The sequence below is a fragment of the Panthera tigris genome, chromosome A3, assembly GCF_018350195.1.
Source record: "Panthera tigris isolate Pti1 chromosome A3, P.tigris_Pti1_mat1.1, whole genome shotgun sequence".
NCBI lineage: Eukaryota > Metazoa > Chordata > Mammalia > Carnivora > Felidae > Panthera > Panthera tigris.
Window position 1 is genome coordinate 31055875 of NC_056662.1, and position 16052 is coordinate 31071926.

At 46.7% G+C, this 16052-nt stretch overlaps 1 protein-coding gene across 6 annotated transcripts in view; it reads right to left on the minus strand.

Annotated features, from left to right (window-relative positions):
* Nucleotides 1–16052, minus strand: part of SLC23A2 (solute carrier family 23 member 2) — a 133740-nt gene that overhangs the window by 19453 nt on the left and 98235 nt on the right. For all 6 annotated transcript variants that reach the window (XM_042980870.1, XM_042980872.1, XM_042980869.1 and 3 more), the window contains 5 exons: nt 12807–12895; nt 11716–11786; nt 10530–10711; nt 2427–2547; nt 1776–1932 (listed from right to left, as the gene is read on the minus strand). In XM_042980870.1, the coding sequence (XP_042836804.1) occupies nt 1776–1932; nt 2427–2547; nt 10530–10711; nt 11716–11786; nt 12807–12895 (620 nt within the window). The remainder of the gene's footprint in view (nt 1–1775; nt 1933–2426; nt 2548–10529; nt 10712–11715; nt 11787–12806; nt 12896–16052) is intronic.

Sequence of the window (16052 nt, forward strand, 5' to 3'; positions counted from 1 at the left end):
GAGGCGCTGCCGCCAAGAGGCCCTGCCGCGTCACCGCACCAGGGGCCCCACTGCCCTCCTCACACAGGGGCCTGGGGAAAGCGCTTCTGACTCTCAGCACATGCGCAGCTGCTGCTCCCCAGTGGCCCGCCCGGCTGTCCTAAACTGTGCTCATCCAGTGAACGGCCTGAACAGCAGAGAAGCCCGGACAGCGTGTGCTGTGGCGCTTCCTCCTGACCCCCTCGCCCTCCGTACCTCCTCCTCCTCCCTGCACACGCCAGGCCCCCTCCTGGCTGCCTTACCGACTTCATCTCATTTTATCTCAAATTATATGTTTACAAACCACGCATTTATTCTTTTTTTTTGGGGGGGGGTGGGCCAGGTATACAGAAATACATATGATCTGGTGAGGAAGTTATTTTATTTATTTATTTTTTTTTAATTTTTTTTTTCAACGTTTTTTATTTATTTTTGGGACAGAGAGAGACAGAGCATGAACGGGGGAGGGGCAGAGAGAGGGAGACACAGAATCGGAAACAGGCTCCAGGCTCCGAGCCATCAGCCCAGAGCCTGACGCGGGGCTCGAACTCACGGACCGCGAGATCGTGACCTGGCTGAAGTCGGACGCTTAACCGACTGCGCCACCCAGGCGCCCCGGAAGTTATTTTATTTTAAATGTTTTTTATTTTTGAGAAAGAGAGCAAGCCGGAGAGGGGTGGAGGGAGGGAGGGAGGGAGGGAGGGAGGGAGGATCTCACGCAGGCTCCACACTGTCAGCACAGAGCCCAACTCAGGTCTCTGAACTCAAAAACTATGAGATCATGACCTGAGCTGAAATCAAGAGTCAGCTGCTTAGCCACCTGAGCCACTCAGGCACCCCCAGATGGTAATTTTAGAAAGAGTAAATTTTGTCAAGTATAAATTTTGTCAACCATACAAGGAACAACTACCAAAATCACTTCCATTTAACATGCTTGGAACAGTTTTCTTTCACCCAACCTTAATATTCTCGGCTTTTCCTGCTTTTTCTCCATATCATCATAAGATGTGAAGATGTGACTGCTAAACCGGGGAGTAAATCAGCACAACCCCACCTAGGTCAGGTTTGGGTTCTAATTAAAATGTCCAAATGCCAGGAACAGAGTCTTTACCATGGAACAACCAAGCGTTAATAACCACTGGACTCACACAAGTCATTTTGGGGACTGGGGCCTAGAAAGTATTATGTGTGCATCCAAGGGACACCTCAGCTTGGGACTGTACCCCCCGCCACACCACCTTGCCAAGAGTTACCCAACACTTAAATTATAACTTAAGACCCATCTTCCACCCACTGGTGAATATCAGTTTACTTCTGACAGCTGTGACCAAATAAAAAACAAAGATTATAGCTACCCATTAAAAGATTACACAAATCCCATCATGCTCGAGCAGTCGGCTTGCTAATCTTCAGGCCCCTTCTGCTCAGTTTTGGCGGCTTAGTTACTATGCAGCTTGATACTTGCCTTCTTCAAACCTGGCAAGAGACCCCTTGTCCAGGATTACATCCCAGTGGAACCAAAAGGACTAGATAATCTGAGAAGGGAGCTGGTTAGTCTCTGTGTGCTAACCACAGCCTCTGGGGACAGTGCCTCCCACCTTTCACTGTCAAAGCCTCCTACCAGTAAGCCCTTCATGGGACATCCTAGAACAAAGAAGGCTTTTCAAACTGCAGAGCCTTCTGCCATCTCCCAGCTCCTCTAAGTGGGACCCTCGTGAGCTCCTGACCTGCTCTCCCCCTGGCACCAGAATACTTACACGGGTACGGGACCTTAAACCACGGGGCTACCAGAAGCACGCCCTGCCTGGCATCCGTTCGAGCGTAGAAGCCATACTTTGTGCTGTCAGGAGGGAAGACATCTGTCACTGTGAAGATGAAGCACAGCAGCCAGGACACGAGGATGGCCAGGATGATCTAAAGTGGTCCAAGGGAAAAGCTCCATGAGGCCAACAGAGGTGGTGGATGCTGGCAAAACACACACCTTCCTAGAGGCTATAAGACCCCACAGCTTCCACCATCGTCCATACTTGGCAGAAAAAACACATCACAGATCTGCTGGAAGCCTATTACTTGAGTGGAATCTCATTCAGAGAGAGCACTTTTATGTAGGAAAGAGTTATTTTAACCCCAAGTCTGGCTAGAAAATAAGAGTAATGGACAATGTGCTTGAAGAAGCCACGGGAACACAGATCGCCCTCCGTCTCAAGAACTGTGTCCTCCTGCACGTGCCTGAAAGGACTGCAGATTCAGAACCTTCTACTGCTGTTAAACTCAAGTCCATGCTGATTTGGTGGTCCTTAGTACCCTGATGTCGCCACCCATAGTTCCCCCAGAAAGACCAGCTTAAAACTTCCTTTCACATAAACAAAGGCAATATTGTCAAGGGAAAAAAAAAAGCGACTACTCACAGGGAACATTTTGAAAAGCTGTAACTTGTATGCAGTCCATCCTTTCTTGGATTTGTAAATTGGGAGAGGAAACTTCACGTTCCTGGCATACTGCGAAAACAGTAATACTAGGAAAATTGTCCTGACGAGAGAGAAGAGAGAGAGGGGGAAAATAAATTAGGTTAAAGGCTGTATGTCTGTGTTTTAAAATAATACTCAGAGCTGCAAGGGCAAAACTAACCCTGTGTGTTGAGTTGATTTCTCTACAAAGCTGCTAGTCCTCTTAACTGTTCTTTGGAAAATCATAGCTTTTGGAAATGCGATTTTTGAAAAAATATTAGTTCTTAGCATTTCTTGATACTAAATAAAATTGCCATATAAATACTTGGGCTAACTTTTCCTTGGAGAACAAGAAAACCCAAAGAATGCGCACACTCCCGCCAAATGCTCACACCGCGTAAGGGAAAAAAGATACCATCTGCAACACAACGTACACTAAAATCACAACTAAGAACTGAAAAAACAAGCAAGTGCTGCACATGCACATACACACACGCAGGCGTGCACACAGGTAAGGAGGACAGGGTCCAAGATGCTCACAGGGACTGACCACAGGTGGCAATATGTTTTGAGACCTTTTTTCTACTTTTCTGTATTGATTCATGTGTCAAGAGCATAAACTGCTTTTAAAAAGCAAAAACTCCAATATTTAAGAAGGCTACATACAGATTTCAATATTAATAACAATGCTCCCAAGAGGTCTGTGTCAGGCGTTACGTGAAGGTCATCCTGCCCATCATCTCAGCCTTCTGCAGCGGTGGCTTCGAGGACAGTCCACTTCCCAGACAGAGCCAGCAGTCCAAGATCATGCAGCCAGAGTTTGCAGGGTGGGAGGAGGCGAGGCAGGAGGTCTAGCTCTACAGCCTGGGCTCTGAACTGCTTTGTCGCAATACTTTGCCATAAGGGCAGGGATGCTGGGGTGTGCTCAGAAGTCTCTCTACCTTAAGCCCCACACTCCTGACCGAGCTGCAGTGAGGACCACAGGAGGCAGCACCATCAGCTGACTCCCCTGCAGCAGGACCCAACACGTCCTCATCCGTCTGCTACAAACGTGGCAGGTGTGGGATGGCTTCCCACCGCTGACACAATGAAGGAGTGTACAACAATGGGTTTCGTCACCCACAGGGACGCACTCTTTCACTTATAACCCGAGGGAGAGTTGGCACAAGAGTGGGTTCTCAGTCAAAGCTCAGCTTAATTGTTCCTGGGCACAGCTCCAATTGTGGAGATGGAATCATCAGCTCTGCTGACAGCCGGTCAAGTGCAGCTTCATGGTCATGTTCCTAACGAGGCACATGGTCTGCAGCCAGCTGGAGAACAGGCCTGTGCCACACCCCTACCTCTCCCACTTACCCAGGTGCTTGCTCACCAGGACATGGGGGTCTCAGCCCAAACAAAGTCACCGAGCCGGTACCAGTCCAAGGTTGGAAATATACACAGTGCCCAAGTTATTCCAATTCTCTGGGGCAGAGGGGACGGTGAAGTTTAACAACAACAAAAAATGATATGGTAATGAGGAGTACTGAAACTGGCTTACTCTAAACTTAGATCAACATAAAATTTTTCACATTCAAAAGAATGCTGACTTATTTCGAAGTGAACACTATGAGATTCCAAAAAGCCCCAAGTCTATTATCATCATTATTTCAGGCAATACCCCGCTTGGCTGTTATCATCTGCACGCAGTGTTCACTTTTTAAAGCATGCTTACGAGGGGACGGAGGACCCCTGGCGAATTCCAGGAAGGACGCCCATCTCAGGCCAAATCTGGCAGGGCACATGGAAGTTAAGTGGACCAAGCAGATGAACACTCCACTTTTTGTTGACTCTGTAAAACCCACACCCTTCTAATTTACGTTTATCCTCAAATACGCCTGTGGGGCAGACAGGGCAGGCAGTCCCACCCACAGCAGTAAGGCAGCAGCAGAGGCTCAGAGGTGGGAGACGTGCCCAAGCTCACGTATCTTGGCGAAGCAGAGAAGGGGAAAAGATGAGCCACAGGTCTTCAGGCCAGGGTTCTATCCACCCACTGGCTTGCTGACCTTTCTTTTTACCTTACAAACATTATGCAAGGAAAGTTATAAAAGGCAGATAAGCAAAAAGGCAAAATCCTGAAGATCACTGTTCATCCCACCCCAGGTAACAACTATGTGTAACATTCTGGTCTAGATTCTAAACAGCTTCCATTCCCTGGATATTTACAGGGCATCACTGGGTCCAGGGCACTGGGGTTAGAGAGAGACACAAGACTGCCTGCCCTTGGAGCACAAATAGGTCATCATCTGACCTGAACTAGAATCATACTTCACAATGTACTTTCCAACTAACTCGTAGCCCCTACAAATGCCACGACCTCAACAGGAAGGAAATCGGCAACAGCACCTTAGCGGCTACTTATTATTCCATCTTATGGACACACATCTTGGTAAATAATTTCCATATGGTATGATGTTGGGAGCAACAGAAACAACCATGATAGATCACCCCTCCCTGGCACCTGTCTGCACATCTCCTTAGGGCAAGTTCCTAGGACTAAAACGGAGCTGTCAAATAGTAAGTATCTTATTAAAAAGTTTCTTTAAAAAAAAATAATAAAGTTTATTTGAGAGACACAGAGACAGCGTGTGCGCGCGCGAGAGTGAGCGAGCGTGCGAGCAGGGGAGAGTGGCGTGGAACCTGACGCGGGGCTTGAACTCACGAACTGTGAGATCATGACCCCAGCTGCAATCAAGAGTCAGACGCTTAACTGCCTGAGCCACACAAGAGCCCCTAAAAAGCTTCTGATGCAAACTGCCAAATACATAAAAGTTAGCAGAATTTATAATCCCACCCAGAGACCAAAAATGCCTATTTGCTACTCACTGAAATACAAGATCTTATACTTTTTATTTAAATTTTTTAAAAAAATATTTAGAGAAACACAGCGTGTTTTTATATTAGAGTGAGACACAGTGTGAGCGGGGGAGGGGCAGAGAGAGAAGGAGACACAGAATCCGAAGCAGGCTCCAGGTTCTGAGCAGAGCCTGAGCAAACAAACGGTCAGCACAGAGCCAGATGCAGGGTTCAAAGCCACAAACTGTGAGATCATGACCTGAGCTGAACAGTCAGACGCTCAACCAACTGAGCCACCCAGGTGCCCCACAAGGTCTTATACGTTTAAGTCCCTACCAATTTCATCAATTTAAAAAACTATCATCAATTATTTTAATATTCATTCCTTACACTACATAAGAGTATGAATTTCAGTATTGTTTGCAACAGCAAATATTTAAACAACCATGAGTATCGATTGGGAATGGCTGAATAAATTCTATATTTCATACTATTTAACACTGCAATTTTACAAAGAACGAAGTAGATCTAAACACACTTAGAGAGATGAGCCCAACAAATTGTCAGGGTGAAAAACAAATTATAATGGTTAAGCTGTAAATGTGTATACGTTTGTATTTACGCATATAGGATAAATACTAACTTTTCACTAGTTATTCATGACATGTTTTTGAGGGGTGGCAGTTGGATGGATGGCAGGAATTATTATTTTACTTTAGATTTCCCTGTTTAATTATTGTTAAACTTCAAATGACTAGAATTTTAATGTATTTTGGGGGTAGAGAGAAAATGAGACTTCTCTTAAGTATTTGGTACTGGGGTGTTCATTACACTATTCTATTTTTGAATAGGTTTGAAAACTGTATATAAGTAATCAAAACAATGTTTTCGCAAAAACAAATGGCTCCCTTCCAGGACCTATGTGTCACTCCATTTACCCTCCCCCTTGAGAATCTAACTGTGCCTCTCTTGGTTGACTTAGGAACCCAAGTCAGTACACTCTGATCCACCACCACTACCCCATTCTGTTAACAGAATCCCTGTGCATATGCATGTTAATAACTGGGGAGGGTAAGCCTTTCTGTGCACTAATTAGTGATCTGTACTTCCCATTTTGGTTAAATGGGTGCTCACATCTTCTCCTTCCTCCATTGTTCCACCAGGACTCTCTACTTCAGTTAGTGAAAGTATTCATTAAGGGCATTAGCCTTTTTAATGGAATTTGTTGTAAATATTTTCCCAGATGTCATTTATAATTTAGTTTCAGTGGGCTTTTCACTTATTTTCTAAAAGTTCGTTTATTTTGGGAAAGAGGGGAGGAACAGAGAGCATCCCAAGCAGACTCCACACTGCTCAGTGCAGGGCCCAATGTGGGGCTCAAACTTAGGAACTGTGAGATCAGGACCAGAGCCAAAACCAAGAGTCAGTGACTTAACTGACTGAGCCACCCAGGCACCCCAAGTGATTTTTCTTTTGGTCACCCTGGCTTTTGTGAATTAAATCCACCATGGGCCCATAATGAATTTTATTAATAAATTCTAGTATTTAATCATCGTTAAATTCCTAAAATGACACACCTAATGTGTTGGATTTTTGTTATTATTATCCAGAACAGCATTTTCCCAAGCCATGTTCCAAAGAGCATTCTTCCAAGATATGTTAATAGATATGGCACTAAAAAAAATAGTGTGCGCAGAGCTGGATAATAAGACTTTCCGAAAAGCTTCTTCTGCACACTTGCATTTAAAATTTTTTTTTTTTTAATGTTTATTTATTTTTGACAGAGAGAGTGAGAGACAGAGCATGAGCAGGGGAGGGGCACAGAGAGGGAGACACAGAATCCGAAGCAGGCTCCAGGCTCTGAGCTGTCAGCACAGAGCCCGATGCGGGGCTCGAACTCACGAACCTCGAGACCATGACCCGAGCCGAAGTCGGACGCTCAACCGACTGAGCCACCCAGGCGCCCCTGCACACTTGCATTTTAAAAGATCACAAGGAGACCTGCAGTAGAGCAAGACGCTGGGCTTTAGCATACTACTGCCTAAACATACCTGAACTCAGCCTGGGGCTTTACACAACTCTGGGGAGGAAGACGTAGGTCTGGGCTCTCCCTTTTGTATTAGCTCTGTCAGGATCCGCCACGGAGATCAACTTGGTTGGGAAGTTTCCCATTTATTAAACTGCCAGAACCACTTAAATCTCTCTTCCTTGAAATATAATATACTAACTATTGGAGCCCAGAACTTTTTTTAGGGATAAAATCCTTTGATAGCATTCTTGACTTCTGGTCAGGGGTGTACTCACAACCCCCAGTTCTCCCTGCCCTTACTACGAGGTGCTTACTAAACACCTGCTCTGTGACAGGTGGTGAGCCAGGTCCTGGGGGTGCTGCAGTGACCAGCACGGAGCTGAAGCCTTGCCCTCACACAGCTGACATCCCAAGGATAAGAGAAGCTGGCTGGAAACTAAAAAACCTGACAGAAGAAAGGAAAAGCTTGGCAGAAGGATGTACAGATACAGCTGAGAATTTTCCCATGAATGGAGAAAAAAGTTGGAGAAATGGAAAGCAGAGGAAGGATTTGGGAGGTCCAAACATTCTAGAGGTTCCAGGAAGCGAAGAGCTAGAATGGAGTAAGGAAAGCATCCGTGAAATAATTCAATCATTTCCCACCCCCAAACGTCTGGGATTCCAACAGCGAAAGGCCCCAAGTGCCTAGTGTGAGATGTAAACATAATGAGGGACAGCGGAGAAGGTTTCAGACACAGACGAGAAGACCTACAAACTTCCAGAATTCCTGCTTGTGTCCAAGTGGAGTTTCAAAAGGAGGAGACAGGAGAGGAGAATGGCCAGGGACTTCACGGGGCTGTGAATGAGCAGGGAGGGAGCAAGAGAGAAGCTGAAGACGTTTGGAAGCATGGCCACGGGTGAGGCTTGTCCAGGGGAGTGGCAGTGGCGTGACAGGCTGGAGAGAGGAGGCAGAAAGATGGCTTGTACATGAGCTGAGGGGAAGCGGAGAATCAGGGACAACTGTAGGGCTTCTGACTCCATCAGCGGGGTGTGTGGTCGTGGCCTTGCCTGAGAGCAGGATGACAGGAGGGGGACTGGGTCTGGGGACAAGGAAGGAAGCAAACGATTGACACTATCTCCTTTTGAAGTCCGAGGAGTCCTGTGTAATGGTGACTGGAGGGTGCGAACCAGGGCTTGGCCCTCATGGCTGGTGTTCGGGGGGATGGGCTGCAGGCTCACATGGAAGTCAGCAGCATCACAGGCTTGCTGGGGGCGTGCACTAGACGAGGTCTTCCCGGGGAAAGGCACGTGGCAGGGAAGTGCCCAAGGACCAGGTTCTGGGGAACCCCAACATTTAGCGCTCAGGGTGAGGAAGAGTCCATTTTTGTTTTCACGTTTTGGAAAACCACCCATTTTATTAATTTGTTGTTGTTTTTAAGTTTGGGGGTGGGTAGCACAGCTGGAACTCTTCTTCCCTGGACCTAAGGGTTTATCCCTCTATTTGTGCACTCACTCCCTCCTCTTCTCAATCAGCCTCGCCTAAAGTGTGTCCACACGCTCTTTTCCACAGAACCAATATTTGAATTTTTCACTTCTATGTTTTACATTTTTTCTATCTGTATTAATTTTTGGTCCCCTGCTTCCATTAGGCTCATTTTCATCCTGTTTTTCTAGTTTCAAAGACATAAGCTCTTCATGTACTTTGCCTTTAAGATTGTATGTTTTTTTCAAGAACAACTCCGCTCTGCGTGACTGGTTTGTTCTTGTCCTTGTGTTCTAAATTATCAGCAGTCATGAGTTTCAATTTCCCCTCTGACTAGGGGTGATGTATAACAGTGTTTTTCAGCTCCTAGGCGATCTGGGGGTTCTGTTCACCCTTTGTCATTGGTTTCTAATTTCACCGTATGATGGCAATTCCAATTTCTCCTTCTTGGAACTTACTGCGTTTCATAGGACATCCTTCCCTGCCTTCTACACACCCATGCTGGTGTGGGGAATATGGACCAACCTTCAGTGAAAGGAGAAATTAAGAATAACCCTGGACATTTTCACACACCTTAATCTGTAAGGCTAGATGGATTATAGGTATGTAAAGACGCACTTTAATTTGCACACCGTGTTCCAACACAGACGGGCAGGATGAAGTGTTAGGGACTAAGTTCTGACCAGACTACTTGGGTTCTGAAAACCATCCGGCCAATTACTACCTGTGCGAACCTGGGCAGCTAACTTTGCGTCTTTGTGCCTCTGCTTCTTTTGCTGTTGAATGGGCACGATGCCGGCACCTATCTTAACGTACAATATATACGACGAGTGTTTTTATAAAGCACTAATACAGGAACTGGAGAAGCGCTAGCTACTGTTTAAGAATTACCGAGTAGTTCACAAAGCAAAACAAAAACCAGCGGAAACTCCCTTCTGTTATTACTTACTTTGTTTTGGGAATTTTACTGGTTGGCAAATGCCAGGTTTTGAACCATTTCCCTATAGCGTGATCAGCTCTTACACGTGTTCACCAGGCACACAACAAGAAAGCAGGCTCTGTTTGTGGCATACAGAATTCCATGGCTCTAATAATCCATCTTGTAATAAACCGAAGTCTTGGATGTCTTTACTGACAACACATAAAGGGGTAAGTGACATTTTAATGAACTTGAAGTTCTGTGCTTAAGGACCAGCAATGACTGGCAGGACTCTGGCAAGAACCGTGGCATCCCCACAGGTGTAGGAGGGAGCCAGGGGAGCCACGTCTCTCTCAATGCCAACAGACCCTACTCGTGCAGCATCTCTGTCTCCTGCCAATCTGGAAGTTTTTTTGAGTCTCGCCGAAAGGATTTGGCTTCGCGTTATTTCCACTCGTGTGCAAGAGACTTGGCATGACCTCAAAAGTTAAAAGCTAATGGCATCACCGTCTTACACCCCCTTCTTAAAGTCTGAAACCTCACAACCCTCCCTCTACACATCACTCCCCAACAGGTCTTTGGAATACCGTGCTGCATGTCACTTCCCAACCTCCGGGTCTAAAACACCCTTCGGTAACTTCCCGGCAAGAAATGAATGAACTTTAAACCGTCAGCCTCTTCTTACTTTAAAAAAACAAAAATAAAAACAAAAACCTATCTCCTAAGTCTTTGCGTAAATGCTCAAACTATCCCAAGAGACTGCGCTCGGTGGTGGGAAGAGGAGGTGCTGACAGTCCGCGCTACGTAGTCCAGAGCACTCACAGCATGGCGATGCCCCAGTGCTTCCCCGCTCTCTCTCCCGCCGCCTGGAACCCAGACAGCCCGATGAGGGCCACCGTGGGCGTGATGGTCAGGGGCCCGATGTATTTCAGCAGAGCCCCGGGCAGGCCCAGGAGGCCGATGACCACTTCTATCAGCGAGGACATGATGATGGCGCCTTGGATCTGGAACGAGAGAAGGCACAGACACGAAGAGTGAGCTGCTTGTAGATCCAGACTCCAAGCGTCACCTGCAACCACAGTGGACAGTTCTGACAGGCAGCGGCTTATTACCTAACAAGTGTGACACTGCTGGAAAATTCCCAGGGCCCCAAAGAAACCAGTGGGGTGAGCGGGGTCTAGCCAACCTATGAATGACACGGTTGACACAGGGGCATTACAGAAACGGGCAATGGACATATAGCCACCTTACCTCTCCCATAGAGAAGTGAGAGATTTATCATTCCTGCTCAAGACACACGACATTCAAAACCAGGCTCAGAGGAACACTGCAGCACAAAGATTCTGGACTTTAAAAAGTGAGTCTCTGAGGGACGTTTAGAAGATCGTGTTATCGACACAAATTCTAAAGGAATGTTTCCATTGTGGAAAACGGCTATTATCTGTGCTAACTCTGAATTAATGGTGAAGGATCTTCCAGATTTGGGAAGATGTGGATAAGCTGTTGGCCATTCTTCGTGTCTGAGGACTCCCATGCCTTGTTCTGTTCAAGTGCACCACAGCGGACAAGTATCTGTAATTCTTTACACACACACACACACACACACACACACACACACACACACACACGGAAATGCGGGCTAGAATGAAGAGGTATGTGCCCTCAGGCAAGCCTCTGTAGCTCTTTCAAAGGGAGCCGCGCCCCTCAGCCGGTTATGCTGCAGCGTGTGAGTGGGCAGGTCTGTGGGTACCCAGGGGTTGGGGAGCGGGGGGGAATGAAGGCTAGAAACTTCTGACAGAAATACTGTCTGGCTGCACAAAGCATTTCTGCGTGCTTTATTTTATGGTGATGCCATCTACATTTAGTTCCACAAAAGAAATAAACATGTCAGTAGTTGAAAAGGAAAAGGAAGGCTTGGTGCGCATCACTACCACTTCTTGGGCACGGCCAACAACGGAGCAGGAAAGAAACACAAAGAAACCAAAAGCAGACAATGCTCCTCTTTTACCTCACGTATCCGGGGATACCAGATGTGCTCTGTGTGCAACAGCTCTGTTGTTCCATTGGACACTGAAACATCTTGAAAACAAAAACAAAGACAACATTTTTTTGGAGTGACACCCATGTTTCACGGGATACATTCATCTTACTCTTTGTAAGATGAAATTTCCTCCCTGTTTTAAGTTTTACTTTCCATAAAATACCCATCCCTAAAATTCGAGTTACAACAGTATGGCTTACCATACTGAAAGGTGTCTTCCCCAACGCTAAATGTAACCAAATTTATTCATCGACTGCGAGCTCCCAGCTTGTCAAAAGCTGAACTGGGGGTGCACATTGCTAGTGCCAGCCTCACACAAAGACCAACGTTTGCGAGCAGCTAACGGAAACGCCCAAAAGCAAGGTTGCCTGACTGAGGTTTTTAAAACCTAGATAAAATGGAGGGCCTTTTCCATTTCCTGAATCAAATCAGTGGTCACAAACTAACTCCTGGGAGCAAGGGAGGAAGCAAATGTTGGAAAACTTTGCTCCTAGAACCTAACAGTATTTTGAAAGTATGACAGGTCTACTTGATTTTCTTAAACCTCCATCTGATCTTTTCCTGACCTCATCGGGTTATTTAAGGATCTTTGCAATCACTAATGGGGGGTGGGGGGTGGGGGGTGGGGGGGGAGTTAAAGTCATTTGCAGAAAACCAAAGCAGCCAGATCCTTAAAAAGCAGAGATGTTTCAGAGAAGGGATGCTGACGCAGCAAAGAGAGTGATTACTGGTGGTTCATAAAATCCACTGAAAGAAAGAGGCAGAAAAATAGCACAAATGTTCTATTCCGTTCCCATATTTATCAGTTTCATTAGCATAGAGAAATGAGGTCCTTTCTGGTCCTTACTTGCTCTGAGGTTAGGGATGAACGAGTGGGGAGAGAGAGAGACAGAAACACGATCCACAGACTGGAGTGTTCTAAGCGGTTTGTTGGTTTGTATGTTCTCTGCCCGATTCCAGAAAGGATTTAACACTGCCAAGGGCAGCACGTTCAGGCCTCCCTTCTATCGTGTGCGTTAAAGGACCCCAATGACGTATGCGGAAATAACTGCAATTACCTGTGGTGTTACATTTCCATTTATCTAAAGACAGGATGGCTCGAGCAGGGGCCAGAAATGCAAAAGCACTGGCCTGAAACAGGGGTAACCTAAAAGAAACGAGACCAAAACCATGATCACGGCATCAGGAACTACCGAGGTAGTTCACGATTTGACAGCTTAACAGTCTTTTCCATAGACAAACAGCACATGAGTAAATGCAGGCACACGCTGAAGAGCGAGCCCCGGTCTGCAAAGATCGCCTCTGCCACACAGCCGGGCCCCCAGCTTCTCCATCTTCCCCTCCCACTGCTCTCCCCACAGACAGCCCCAGCATGGGCCCTGGGGGAGCCCTGTACCCCTCCACCAGCCCCTGCCATCACCACCTTTCCCTTTGGGGGTGGGGGGTGTTGGGCATTTGGGCATCTCGCTTTCCTGCTGAGCTTGTGAGCTCCTTTTGAAATATCGGTGTGTGTCTTCCACTTTACGACCCTCCTCCTCCTCCCTTTCACATTCTTATTGGTTAGCACAGGGAAAAAAAAATCTATCTCCCCATCACTCCATTTTGTAAGTCAGAGGCTGCCCTCAATCCTAGAGGACAGGCATCATAATCGTGTTAGTGGTCTAGAGCTATGAGGAAAGGAAAGCTGTACGTTACAAATCAACAGTAGACAAGATATTCTGCTCAATCATAAAAAAAGCATGTGGACTCTCTGTTAAATCCCCTGCCTACAATCCTCAAATGTCACCATTCAATTACATTTTAGATATTTCATGTTGACTTTCTGAACACCTGAGCTATTCAAATTCAGGAGATTTTGTTTTTTTTTTTTTTTTAAATGTACAGCATTTCAGCTACAGTTGTATAAAGATAGCTTTATGAGCTAACATGAAACCTTGATATCTATTTGTTATTTTTAACATTATTTTCAGGGTAAAATATAAAACTGGCTCCTTCTGTTTGCAGGGCTGGGAACTCTCAGATGTCCAGATCTTTCTGAAATACCCCCAAACCACCTGGTACCAGCGTCCTGGACAGTGGACGGGAACCCAGCACGTGCCCCTCAGTGCTCTGATGGCGTATCCTGCCCCAACTGGAACAGGAAGTGGACTAAGAGAAGGTGGCTCTAGTGGGAAGCAGCCATGTTACCAGCCCAGGGCCAGCACAGACCACTCTGCGCCAGACACGGGTCAAGATTCTTTTCTTCTTCTGGCCATTTTAATCATGCAATGAAATCAACCAAGAGTAGGCATGATGCTAGCTTTAGAGCGTAGAGACAGGCTGCACAGTATAGACCAGATGCATTGCTGGTGGTTTCTCACGTGGGCACACCCTCCACCAACCATCCATTTATAATTACCTGTCAGAGGGGCCCAGAGCACAGTACCATCAAAAGTGGACATGAAAGTCATCTAACGTGGGAACGTATGCCACCAGGGAAACACTGATTCACAAATACTCCTGAAGCGTAACTTTTCAGAAATGTCTTGAAAGGGCAAAGGGTGGTCCTCACTCATCAGGAATGGATGCCTTCTCAAATGGCCCAAATAACATCTGCTTTAGTATCATTTCAGATTTCCAGCAACACATCCTAGGTCCACGTAACATGGGTTGCATTCCGAGATCTCGGCCTAGGAACGCTGCAATCGACACCACACTGGTGGCTCACTGGGAAAGTGAAGACTGGCTCTGGGTTCCACCCCCAGTGACGTGAACTGCTCTTGACCTCAGTCTGGGCACCTTACGGGGCAAATATTTTATGGCTTAACCATGACCAAAGGTCCTGAGAACACAGCTGCAAAGAAGCTCACTCATTTCAAACAACCAGGATCCTGAATTCCTTTGAAAGTAGGTGATAATAGAAAATTCCCGCATGTGCTGTCTCGAAGTCTCCCAAAATGATCTGCAAAGGGGCTGCACATGCCAGCTTACACGTTCCCGTTCAGCCACACACACGCTGACCACCACAAGCAGTACTGGCCGGAGGACAAGCGGCCGCTGTACAGGAAGGAGCAGAAGCGCCCCAGAAGTTAAGGGTGGTCTCCACAACTAGCAGAGTCAATCAGTGGCTTGACAGAAATTTTCTTAGGGAAAGTGGTGACAAGAGCTATTATTTCACCAAATAAGAACTTCCCTAAATACAAAGCCAATTTTCCAAGAAAAAGGCTGAGGACGATAAAGCACTAGATATTCTCATCTGATAAAGCAGCTTTTTCCAGCCCTTCCCCAGTGTGCAACTGATCAACCCGAGGGCTCTCCTTCCTGTACCTCTGGTCCCTGGGCTCCCCACATAGACAAGACTGCCTGTTCTTTTAATTTTGTCCCAACAGCTGGAAAGGAAACTAATTCAGCTGTGCCTTTCTTTACACCAGGAGCTGACAAACTGGACCGTGAACCAAGTCTGGCATATGACTTGTCTTTGTGAGTAAGGTTTCACTGGGACACAGCCTCTCCATCCGCCGATTGTCTGCGGCTGCTATGGGGCTACGATGTGGAATCCAGAGGTCACAACAAAGACGACAGAGCCCCAAATATTTATTGCTTATCCCTTTACAGAAAAAGTTTGCCACCCTCTTCTATAGGGAAAGTAGATCTTAAATACTGGAAGAGAGGTGGTGGGTTTTTGCAGATGAGTTTTTAAGGTTAACAAGATCACTAGAGGTTAGTAAGAAAAAATGTGAGCAGACAGACACTTCTGTTGTGACACATTCCCATGTCAGGCTCTGGCCCCAGGATGGAGAAAAACCTAACCAGTCCCAGACAAGACTTCCTTTCTTCAAAACTCTGCTGGAGGCGTCCCATTTCCTCCTCTGAGCCCAGAAGACTAGAGCCCTGGGCCCCCGGCTCTTCCTCACCAGCCCCTTCACAGACCTGCACTCCAGATTCTTGCCTCGGAGCCTTTGCTCTCCGCTCAGTCATCAACTCAGTGAACATCAACTCACTTCCGATGTTCAATGTTTATTCATCATTAAGGCACAGAGGCCACACCACCTCATCCAGAAAATGCTCCAGGATCTCCTTTGGATTTGTAATGTGTTCTCTTTACAACTCAGGACTTTCTGGCCGTGATTTCCACAAGTCACTCCACAAGTTGCCAGGAAGCTGCTTCAGGGGTGCTGGTTAAAACTGGAGACTTCTGCATCTTACCCAGTCCTGGTTAATCAGAGTCTCAGATGGGGCCTGCACCCTGCACCCTGCATAATCACTTGTGGGCGACGCTGAGGCACCAGGCACCACGAAGACGGACAACCCCTGGGCCAGATGAA